Consider the following 12,778-nt stretch of genomic DNA (forward strand, 5'->3'; position numbering starts at 1 on the left):
TCATAAATGCCATAATACAGTATGTCGCAGGATACAGCCAATTGTCAATTGTCAAGGATGCATTTTGATCACAGCTAGGTTTATAAAATAAACATATTTCTTTGTGAATTAAATGAAATAGAGAACTTGAGTTCTGCAAACACTATCATGTTTTAAAGCAGGTGCCTGTCACATGACTTTTCCTGCCAGAGGTTATATTTTTAATTAACAAAGTTACATGTACCTGAACACAGAATAGAACACTGGTTGAAAAGGGAGATATTTTTTTTATTAAGAAATAGGTAAAATATGCAGACTTCAGAATCTGCTTGATCTAGTCTGTACATGACATATTAAACCAAATGTGCAGAGATAGATTATTGTAATTGTATAAGAAAGTATATAGGTATTACTGGTCAGCTAGTTCATACAATTCATTTCCTCCACTGCACTCCATGAAAATCATCTTTCAATAGAATTAATTGTGTTATAATCTTGTACAAACAATGCATTTTACCAACTGAACTGACTGAAACAGCAGGTAAGGAACATCAGATGTTCCTGTCATAAATACAAATGATGAAAGGGAAGAGTTACATGCTGTCTTTAGTAAATCCACTTGCATAACAAGCACACAGGGGGGCACAGATCCCCTTATCAGCATCATTAGATGTTTGAATAAGATTGACCTGTCTATATTAATATTTACATTAATTAGTACAGGCATGTATACAAGTCTACCACAAAGGTTAAAACCTTTTCTATACATGGCAATTTTACTCTATCCAAAATTATTTTATTTTTCCCTAATTTCAAAAAAAAAAGAATTCATTTACAAAATCTGATTTTTGTTTAATTTGAAACTTCTGTAATTATTATATACATAATGTGGGTTAAGAATTACACCTTCAACCTATTTTGAAGTTAATACCAGTACTTCCAAAGGAAAAAAATTAAGAAAAAAAAAACAAGAAAAAAACTAGGTAGATCTAATATATGTTAGCTGAATCAAAAAATGTAGGTAGATTAAAAATGTAGAACATGAATCATATAGAAAAAATTGCTTTTACGCATCAATAATTTATTTATAGTCACAAAGTCAAATTAAATATTTTTAAAAATTCTGTGAATTTTAATGTCTTCATACCCGCAGTAATAAAATATATTAAAGAATAAAATGTATAAACAAATCATCCAAGAAAAGCAAAATACCCTGCCCGTTTTTCCATTATTTATGTGGCCAATTATTGATATCAAGTTCCTTAATTTCTTACCTCAAACGTTAGATGATCAGATAATTGATTTAACTAATAATCAATCAACAATTATGTAATTCTTTGATCACTGATAACATGACTGGTAATTTCTACACCATACACAGGTAATGAATAGCAGATAAAATAGATAAAAAGGCACAGGTAATAGTATGTTAATTTTCTTAAATATAATACACTTAAAATGATATCTCTTTAATGAAAATGATAATTGTTTTCCTACATATAAAAGATAAAATATTTCCGTAACATTATTATTGATCATTAAAAGAAATCTTAATGACACCTGTTTAAAATAATTGCCTATTAAGCCTAGATAAGGATCTGAATATAAACTTAAATGGAAGTCAAATAATTTCAGTAAAATTCAAATTGCACAGTGCAACCCAGCCATATTTATTGTAAGCCGCTATTTTGATATCATTTGCACCTATTGAATCTTCAGTATTTTGGCTTAAAAGAAAAAAATGCACATTTTTTATAGATAACCCTTTGTAAAGAAGACTTTGTCCAAACTATACAAGATTTGAAATGGCTAAATATGTCAAAACAAAATAAATAAATAAATAATAAAACAAAATAAATAAATAAATAAATGAAATATGTGTGATGCTAGCCAATGCATTATGCAGTTGTAAATCTAGCTCATAGTCATAGCTAAAGTAATTACATATTCTTAGTGAAGTAATGGGTTAACTCCTTATACCATTCAATAGGAGTTAACCTGTTACTGAACCAATTTATTTACCAAGGTGACCAATATTTAGATTGAATGAGCACCAGATTATTCTTTGAAGTTTGATAGAATCAGAAAATCATAATTAAATATTAAACACATTTGATTATACAATTTTAAATCTTATTGTTAATTACCAATCAGGATATGTAAAAATATCATATTACCGGGGATATGTAAGTCTCTAAAATTAGTGCAAATTAGTTACTATATATGTCAGTAACATGGTAGTAAATTGTTTTAACAATTGCATTAATCATATACGACAAAATAAATAACAACATGCAAATTAAAAATTAATAACTTTTAAAAACAAATGTACACGCTTTTCCAACCATGTGAGTCATGCTTACAAATGACACTTTCACATATGTAATGTGATTTCGCGATCAATAAATCAATTATCCATCAATTAATTTGATAATGATGCGAATTAATACTTACTAATTTTCAAACATTCCGTATCAGGAAATATAAATCCAATCGCTAGAAACAAGAAATACCCTGAAATTAATTTCATTTCTTCAAAGCACCAAATAAACTTTTAAATTCACAAAAGCACTACATTTTATCCATCCGTCAAACACACTATCAACACAATAAGTGCAAACTTCAAAGGAGCCGCTGATACACGAGCCTCGTTTTCGAGTTTTATGACGGATAAGAAAGAGAGACAACTCCTTTCACTTTTAAAGACAATCTCACATGCAGTGACCTCCCCTTACATGATTAGATACTTATCGTGCGTAGTTTGTCTAAGCCCCTTGAATATCAATTGGGTAAGCTACAGAGTTCAGTCTACAAGGGCTTACAATTTGGATTGATTGATTGATTTTTTAGACAGCTATGAGATAAAAGGGAATCCGGAAACCAGTCCCTAGCTCTTATTGAATAGATTCCTTGGTTCTTTCACATGCCCAGTGTATAGTGCTCACTGATACACATATATGCTGATCTACAAGGATAACCTGGGTTTCGTACCAGTAAACCTAGTTAGGTGGAAAGTGTTTCTGAAAAATCCCAAGGGTGTTACCCAGGATCGAACCAGGAACCCCAGGAGTGACAATCAGTGGACAGTCAGTGGGCTAACCAACTGAGCTATCGCGCCACCTTCGGTCAGCGCTTTATTTAAGTCTTATAATATCTTGGAAGACTTTTAACGTCTTCCCAGATGAAAGAATAAACGTAAGACATTAGCCGATCTGCATTTCAAACGCTAAAAATGAATTGTACTAGAGTCTTTTAATACTCTCTAAATATAGCTTTGTGATTGTACAGCAATCATTCTTAATATTGGAAGAAAAAAAGAAAATATTTTAACAGCTAATGCATAGGTTAAAGTCTACAATTTTTTTTTACATTTAATCTACCAGGGGGAATTCCCCTAAACAGCTCATTATGATGATGATGAAACTATATTTTTCTAACATATAAGACGTGTACAAAATGCATAAAATGTTACATTCAAATAAAATTAAACGTAATCCTCAAAGTTTATATTTTTTACATGGATTGTATACAATTCTGTGTTATTTAGTAGCAAAGTGTCATGCAATGATACAAATACATCTTTGAACTGTACATAATAACAACACATGGAGAATGAAAGGAAATAAAGTAATATTACTAACAAGATAACATTTTTTATATTCAATTGATTTAATTTTCTTCGTTTAAATACATGTGATATGCAATTTCCCAAATTTAACATGTTATAATTTAAGTATTATGATGTGAGTTGGCAAAGTTCATCACATGATTTTTGTTTGAATTCAGGTGTGTGCTTTTAGATATGATAAAGCAATGATTTGGGCCAAAAACCAACCCCTTTTCCTTTTTGTTCCCAAAAGAAAGGTTTTTTAAGGGGAATAAGTAAATTTTTTTCGTTTTGGGCAAGCAAAAATTAGAAAAAAAAGTTTATAAATGCCCAAATTTTGCTGTGGGAAACCCAAAAAATCTGTTGATATAAAACAGGGGGCGGGACGTGAAATGGCTGGGACACATTATTCAAAGAAAAAAAATGGTTTGGGAAAATTGACCAAAAAGTCATGCAAATTTTATTATACCTTCCTTTTTTGGGGCCCAAATAGGGTGGGCCCCTTTTATGTTTAAATTTTTTAAAAAAAAAAATTTTTTTTAATATGCCCCAAACATTTAAAACTCAGTTTTTTAAATACAGCTTCCTATATTCTGGTCGATTTTTCTACCTTTCTTATTTAATTCTGTGTGTTTTAAAGATCGTCGAAGGAAAAAATGTTTCTTCCAATACTGTAGAAATGATATAATTTGTATATCCCTTATAACGTTTGAATGCAGGACAAGCCAAATATAATTATATTGAAGAAAAATGTAGATACATTCATATATTCATCATGCTATTAAAACTATTGGTACATTACATGTCTTATTTATTTAATCAGAGATGTAGATAAGAGTTATCTATATCTCTAATTTAGAGCAAATTTCCAAGGTATTCTTATAAAATAAAAGAAACCAAGATGCGACCGGAGAAGCAATTATCGGTTAAGAATCTTAAAAGATGTACTTTTTTCAGAGCATTATATGCTTTGCTTCTCTTAAATTAATTCACGGCACTTAACGATTTTGAAATGAACTTACAGTAAGAAAAATTGTTATAAGCTGTAACATTTTAGGTATTTTTCTAGTTGGTAGTGATTCTTGCTTACGCTTTTTGTGCGGCGCTCTGTCCGCGCTTGTGTCTTGCCGTCTTTAAATAGCGGCGGCCACCACCAAATGGGCGTTGTCGTGCGGGCATGTTGTCCCGATTAATGTCGCTTTCGGGTTCAAATTGAAGATTGGCCTTAAAAGCCCAAGCGAAATGGCGACAACGCGTCCGCAACAAAAGGGCCATTTGGCGTGCCCGCGCTAAAGACAGGACGACAACCCGCCGCCTTTTCGTGCTTTTGTCGTGTTGGCTAGCGACGGACCACTAACGAAAAGTCCAACAATGCGCGCTTTGGCGCTTTCGTTTGTCGCTAGCCGCCAACATAGCGCACAAAGGCGTACCAAATCAGCCGCCATAATTTTCTGCTGTATGACACATGGAAACAACAACATATTCAATAAAAATTAATCACATTAAATGGACGTTGTTAAAATGACTAAATTTAATTAATATTGTTAAATTTTAAATATTAAAACTGTCTTTACTTTGTATCTCAAAGTCATTTGTTTTTTCAACAAACAAGAACGTATAGAAAATGGCGATTGTTTAATGAGACGTAACTATGATATTGTGATTTTGCGCAGTAATTAGTAAGATGGTGTTGTTTTACGTAAAAATCTACAAATTTAAAACATTTTGCACAAAAACTTTGTTGTTAAGGTGTATGACTAAAACATGTAAATTTTTACCAATATTAACAAAAGTCACATACATAGAGGATATTTGTTTGTTTTGCATGTAAGATTGAAATATAATTTCACTGAGTGAACACCAGATGCAATATTTTCACGAGTGACGTAGCCACGAGTGAAAATATATTAGCTGGTGTTCACGAATGAAATATATTTCAATCTTACATGTAAAACAAATAAATTTTCTTTTTATTTCATGCTTTTTAAGTGATTTTAAGTATTTTTTTTACTGATATTGCCGCGTAACGTCGCGCATTCTCCTTTGTGACGTCATCGCATCATGACGTCACATCATCAATTTTGAAAAATAGTTCTGTTAAATTTCTCTAATTTTGTTACATTTTTAACATGATGTATGGGGACATCGACTTTCTTTTCCTAAAGAAGCAAAATTTATGTATGACAGCATTTATTTCTGCCTGCTATTCCATAAAGTTATGATTTTCTTTTCATCCGCATTCAGATATATATAGTCCGGCTACAGTGAAAATTATATTTTATAAATTTCTCTAGTGGTTTATCAGAATATAATCATCTGATATATTACAATAAAACACTGGAAAGCATGAAATAAATAGAGGATATTAAATGAGTATAGTTTGATACTAAATTTATTGAACGAGTTGAATAAAATCATATTATGCGAGCCTCTGGCGAGCATAATATTGTTTTATTTAACGAGTTCAATAAATTTAGTATTGAATCTGCACGAATATATAGAGGATATTTGTTTAATTCAGTGTACGATTGGAATATATTTCACCGAGTGAGCACCAAAAGGTATATTTCACGAGTGGCGCAGCCACGAGTGAAATATGAACTTTTGGTGTTCACAAGGTGAAATATATTTCGACCTTACACTAAATTAAACAAATTTTCTTTTTATTATATGCAAAGAAACATTTTAAAAAGACATTAAACCTTATACTGAATGAAAAACGCGCCAAATAATAATACAACGTGACGTCATTTAGGACGTCACGTCATTAAGTTGGTACCAGTACTTGTGCACGCTGGTATTTCACTGAAACAAACGTAAGGGGCTTTAAATTCAAAACAGTGAAATTATCCAAAGTGGTAATTTCACTGTTTCAAACAGTGAAACTACCAGTTTCTATATCACTGATAGTATTTCTATAAACCACCGAAAAGCATGTAATAAAATATTCTTTTATCACATTATATAAAATTTAAGAACAGTAAAACTGTTAAAATGAGTAATTTTCTGCACGAATGACGCGCCTATAGTGTAACGCTAACATTAGCGCGCTTTAACGCTATGTTTCTATATAGCGCAAATGACGTCACGTCAAAGTGTTATTACACTAGTGTAATATCGTTTTTATTAAATGACTTTATTACACTCCTGCGCCGTGTTTTATGTGATAACATGAAATAAGTGATGACGCATAATTAGTGACGTTGAGTACATTATATATTCAAATTCATACTTTCTAGTTAGATTTAAAATTGTATTGATCGTGTCGGTTGATCTACATCTACATTGTACGTCGGCGCAATCACACTTGATTATGACGCGACGGGTGGTGCTAGGTCAAGAAAAAGAAATATACAAGAAATGATAGAAAGTAAGAAGAGGTTGGATAGTACAAAGATAGAGATATAGACAAAAAGTATGGCCAGCTATATTTCGCCTCTTCAACCCAAACCTCTCCGGTTACGGTGGCCGCTGCCGGCACAGCCTTGGATAATCACTAGTGGGTACTTGTAGCTGGGCCCCTAAGGGACTTAGAAATGTGAGGCTGATAGCCCGGCTTGAAGGATACCAAGCAGGGGCCTCTGCAACGGAGGCAGGTAAGCTGTTCCATATCGTGGCTGTACGAATTATTAATGAAGCACTTTATGTATGTAAAGTTTCTTGTTTCCTGTTCATATCAAAATGTCGATCTTAAATGACAAAATATTATATGCTCAATGAAATAGCCACGCTCAATACCATAGACGATGAGTGTATGACGGAAATTGCCGAAGTATTAAAAATTGAAGTACGGTAGAGCTTTTTCGCGTGCCCGGAAAACGCGAATAAGCATGCGTGTTATTTCGGCGCTTCTATTATATTAAGGGGTATACAGTTCATATTTTTGCTTTACGTTTTAATAAACCTTCTCCACAAAAAACTGCAATAAAGAAAACATTTAATTTAGTAATTAATCAAAACGTTTATATATTTATATAGCAAAATCTGCTGTCACCAAAGCAAAAGCATGTTTATTTTTCATCAATATTTCCTTACACCCCTATTGCTTCATGAATTAAGTGAATCCTTTATCTGTGACGTCACAACTGTTGTTCGACCTTTTATCCGGCATATCTAACTCGCACGTTTGGGTTACCATCAAGCCGAAAAAGTAAGTGATTTTACGTTCAGTATACGTTTTTAATGCTTTCATTTCAGTCAGAAATGGCTAGATAAGTGTTTTTAGTTCGTTGAAGTTAAAACATGGAAGGTGTTTTAGACTTCGGCGGAAACGTTCCAAGGTGAACCTTTTTTCCATCGAACTTGATCTGACGAAATGCTTGGTTTTTGTTACATAAATATTCAACGATACTGTTTCGTAACATATTCCGCTTTGCTTTATATAAAGCAATCTTCAGTGTAGAATAATTACTTGTTTTCAGAAGTTTATGTGGAAAAGAGAAGATTTTTTCATTCATGAATTGATTCAAGGTCATTAAAGTTAAATTTAAGTTCCAAGTGGTGAAGAACACTTATTTAAAATTGGTCTAATTTTGTGAAGCATAAACCTGTTATTTTTGTTGGATACATACATTTTTTTAAAAGGTAACTTCACGTATTTGTTATAATGTTGCTGAACAGTATTGTTATATAAAAGAGATCTTAATTATCCTTTCATTTGAATAAGTACGTTGATAAAATATTAATTTATTACATCATAAATGATCGCAGATCTACATGTACCTATGTTAATACATGACTTGAAAATAAGACCTTGTTTATGTAACAGAAAGTTAACAGGTCTAGTATATCGCCAGATTAGTGCATGATGCACAAATTGGTACATTATACACAAATTGATGTATTTAATCATACACCGATCAGTGAATAAAATTTTGATAAATGTTTGTCTGTAAATAATTCTTTGTTTATTTATAATCATGTTTTGGCACCTGCACATTACATTGGTGATAGTCTGTATTATTGACAAAGAATAAACACCACTTCTGATTTAAATGAACTTCAGGAGATTTTAATGTTTTCATCCACTGAAAAATTGTAACTTGCAGACATAAATTCATTTCCATATTTCATATCTAGGTATTTAACTTATTATTCTGATCAGGTATACTTAGTTTTTAAATAGTCTCTTGCCTGGAAAGTAAAAAAATAAGCACTTCCAATTTTGGGATGCACCAATTAGTGTATCATGCAGATTTTCAAAAAAAGTGCAAGAATTGCCAGTGTTTACATCAATAGCTTTAAGTTCAGGATATTTCTATGAATATTATCTATAGTAAGTGCAGGTGCCACAATTCACACTGCTATATTTACAAAATAATGGGTCTTCAAATATTTGAATGAAAGTCTGGTACACCAATTGGTGCATCATAAAATACAACAATTAGTGCATCATACACATACTGGTGCATAATGGCCATAATGCACTAATCAGGCGATATACTAGACCTGGTTAATGTAATCTGTTATACATGCTATAATGATTACATTCATTGGTAAATATAAACCATTTGGACTGAATGAATTAGTGAGCAAATAGAAATCAAGAAGAATCATTATTCGATTGTGTACCTTTTACACGCTGCAATACTGTTAATATACTTATATATTTATGAGCAGGATCTTTCAATATCAAAAGATATAAAGATAGGAGTCAATGTGCATGCCAAAAATAATGGTAATGATGAAGTCAAAAGACAAAAGTGACAGTCATGCTGTCAGGCATTTGCCTCAAGTACATATTTAAAACTTTCTGGAAATGTTTTTCATCAATATAAATAATGCTCAATGCTCATACAGTGTTTTCAGGTTTTCTGGCACTACTGAATGTAAATGTTGTTCAGTGTTATTAATGTTAAATTTCATAACATTATTATGTTGAAATTGTTATCTTCTAGACCACAAACAATGTTTTTGTATTTTTGGTTTGCAGATGGGTGATGCAGAAAAGGGAAAAAAGACCTTTATACAGAAATGTGCACAGTGCCATACTGTTGAAAAAGGAGGAAAGCACAAGACAGGACCAAATTTAAATGGTCTCTTTGGAAGAAAAACTGGACAGGCAGCAGACTTTTCTTATACAGCAGCTAATGTAAACAAAGGTAATGTTACAATCAAACTTGATGCATAGCCATTTTGGCCATTAGGAATTTTTAACCTAGGCTTATTGCTGATATAACTAAATAAAATTGGAAAATATTGGAATGTTTAAGATCTGCATGTCACTTTATTGAATATTGTCTGGTTAAAAAAAACCCAGCAGTTTCATTGAAAAGTATTACTAAATGTAAAATTGACTGTCAAAATGTCTAACTGAATTTACCACAAAGGTTGAAATATGTTCCAAAAGTGAAAGAAATATTTTAGAGACAAGTTTCTTTCAGGAGAGAAGCTATACAAATAAAATTAGCTTTAATTTGTCGCAGTGTCAAATAAAGTTTTGTTTAATTGATTTTAAAGTTAATCATTAAAGTATTAGTTCTTTGCACTGCAATAAAATCTTAAAAAAATAGAAACTTTGTCATTATCATTAACAAAAGTATATGAAATAGGTGTTGCAATTGTAAATGTGCTTTACAGTTTACATAATTGCTAATTGTATAGAATTTCAATATACTTTTTCTTTTTGTTAAATATGAAAAGTTCAAATTTTAGTGTTAACACATATATCAAAAGTTAATGATACTGGTTATGAAGAACATATAAACTGTTGAATAATAAACAGCTTGCATGTTTGATGAAAATAATGAATTCCAGTGTAGTTTGAGCCGAGGTTAAATTTGCCATTATGCAGAAGAAAGCATATCACTAAATCAGAAAAATTTACTTGATCAAAACTTTAATACCAGTATCATACATATTTTTGAACTTGACCAGGATCATACATTTTATTGAAATTATCATTCTATTTTAGGAATTGTATGGGGCAAAGACACTTTATTTGAATACTTGGAAAACCCGAAAAAATACATCCCAGGAACAAAGATGGTTTTCGCTGGACTGAAAAAGAAGAGTGAACGACTGGACCTGATTGCATATCTCGAACAATCAACAAAATAACGTGACTCAATTTAGCAACAAATTTAAAAACTTTGAAGATTTTTAATTTAAACAAGATCAGTGATATATTTGTTTTTACAGTGGCATCTTTTTTTTTTTAAAGAAAATATTTGGACATCTTGACATAATTTTTCTTTGTTAGGTAATACTCATAATGGCTGCTGGTTTCAAATGTTGAGTCTTTGTTAATGTTTAAATAATAAAAGTACAGAAACCTTAACAATCTGCTGTTACTTGCATACCCAGTTATATACATAGCATTTTAATATGTTAACTAAGGCTTGCCACATCATTTTACATCATCTTGTAAGCCACTGAGTGGTTAAAATGTTTCTCTCTTAACTTGTACTCTGTTTTTAAAAGAACTAAATCATTTGTTTTAATAAGTGTAATTTATATGTGTGAATAAATTTGAATTTTTATTACTACTTGTAGTTTTCACATTCACTTATATCATTATGTAAGTTCATTTTAGGCAGTCAGTGCTAGTGAGCTTTGGGGATCATTTGATGTCTGTATTTCAAGAATGTATTTTATTAGTGCACTGCCATCATATTCATTGGAGTGTACTGTACAAGTTGACCAGTGATCACCTGTGAAGAAGTCTTTATTTTTGCCCAAGCTGGAAATTTCAACTGGCATGGGGGTTGCCAGTTGAGTGGTGTGCTATGCAATGGCGTCATTTAATGATATTTTATCAATGAACTGAGTTAAAATGCATGCTTAGGATGACATAAATTTGCCGTTATGAATGAAGTTGTAACTTCATAAGTTATCTTGTCAGAAAATAGTTTTGAGTGTAATGACATGATTCATTTCATGGAAAATTGTAGTGTTGATGTACAGTAAAGAATTTATTATATGATGGAATATGGTAGAATATGCAGCAAAAAATATCTTAACCTGTTTGCGGTTCAGATCTGAATGTTCCAATCCAAACATCAAAATTATATGACAGCATAAACTTAAAACTGCAAAAAAAAAGTCCCTGATGTCAAGATGGTTCTAGGAGAGATCTGATTTTCGAGGCTTTTCTGATTCTTGGAAACATTTAGTTGTTTGACAGTAGGATCATGAGAATGATTATTTTTCAGTTTTTTTGAACATTATATAGATTCCACCTTATTTATTTTTCAGTTTTCAGCTTGTCTGTTTTCGAAGAAAAAGTCTAGCTATAATGATCGCTGCGTCATATTCATGCAGAAACTTTAATCAAGCCCCTTACTCAATATGAAACTTGAAAGGCTTGCTTATCACAACAAGAGGCAGGTGTAAGACTAGGGGTAATATTCTGAAACCTATATTTATGGAGTTATGCCCCTTTTCAACTAAGAATCTTTTAAAAAGAATAAAAGGTATCAACATGGAACTTGAAATTTTTGTTTTTCAAAAAAAAGGCATTTGTTGTAATGCCCCTTTTAACATAGATTTTTTTTGGTCAAAATTACCTATTAAGTAGAATGATTTAAAAACATGGGCATATATCAACATGAATTATTTGTTTATCTTGATATTGTACAGTTGTAAGCCAAGGGGCATTGTCCTGAAAGCAATAATTATAGGAATTAAGTCTCTTTATTACATGCTTTTCGGTGGTTTATAGAAATATATCAGTGATATAAAACTGGTAATTTCACTGTTTGAAACAGAAGAATTACAACTTTGATAATTTCACTGATTTAAGCCCTTTACGTTGTTTCAGTGAAATACCAGCGTGCACAATACTGGGTACCAACTTAATGATGTGACGTCGTAAATGACGTCACGTTGTATTATTATTTGGCGCGCTTTTCATTCAGTATTAGGTTATATGTCTTTTTAAAACGTTTCTTTGCATATAATAAAAAGAAAATTTGTTTAGCTGCGCCACTCGTGAAATTTTCCTTTTGGTGCTCACTCGGTGAAATGTATTCCGATCTTACACTGAACTAAACAAATATCCTCTATATATTTTATGAAAAATGTTTTTTGCCCTTAACAGACAAGCGTTAACACTGCATGCGGTGCTCTTCTTTTTAAATTACTTTCTGTGTCAGATGTACTCCTTGGCCAAGAACCAAGCTAGAATGTTGTAAAGCTTACGTAATGATATTTATGTCGGGATTGGAGTTGAAGTCGAATGGACCATTCCAG

At 31.5% G+C, this 12,778-nt stretch overlaps 2 protein-coding genes across 3 annotated transcripts in view; one reads left to right on the plus strand and one right to left on the minus strand.

The window, feature by feature from the left end:
• LOC132737777 (disintegrin and metalloproteinase domain-containing protein unc-71-like) overlaps positions 1 to 2,618 on the minus strand; it is a 71,143-nt gene extending 68,525 nt beyond the window's left edge. The window contains exon 1 of one of the 2 annotated variants that reach the window (XM_060725123.1): positions 2,434 to 2,618. In XM_060725123.1, coding sequence (XP_060581106.1) covers positions 2,434 to 2,509 — 76 coding nt within the window. In that variant the 5' untranslated portion in view covers positions 2,510 to 2,618. The remainder of the gene's footprint in view (positions 1 to 2,433) is intronic. The other variant, XM_060725124.1, reaches the window with a different exon arrangement.
• Positions 2,619 to 7,641: 5,023 nt separating this feature from the next.
• Positions 7,642 to 11,073, plus strand: LOC132737772 (cytochrome c, somatic A). Its single transcript, XM_060725116.1, has 3 exons — positions 7,642 to 7,736; positions 9,519 to 9,687; positions 10,500 to 11,073. Exons 2-3 carry the CDS (start codon positions 9,519 to 9,521, stop codon positions 10,643 to 10,645), a joined length of 315 nt encoding a protein of 104 aa, XP_060581099.1. The 5' UTR covers positions 7,642 to 7,736; the 3' UTR covers positions 10,646 to 11,073.
• The last annotated feature ends 1,705 nt before the right edge of the window (positions 11,074 to 12,778 follow it).

Source organism: Ruditapes philippinarum, unplaced genomic scaffold (genome assembly GCF_026571515.1).
Source record: "Ruditapes philippinarum isolate M1 unplaced genomic scaffold, ASM2657151v2 ctg24_1_1_1_1, whole genome shotgun sequence".
Lineage (NCBI taxonomy): Eukaryota > Metazoa > Mollusca > Bivalvia > Venerida > Veneridae > Ruditapes > Ruditapes philippinarum.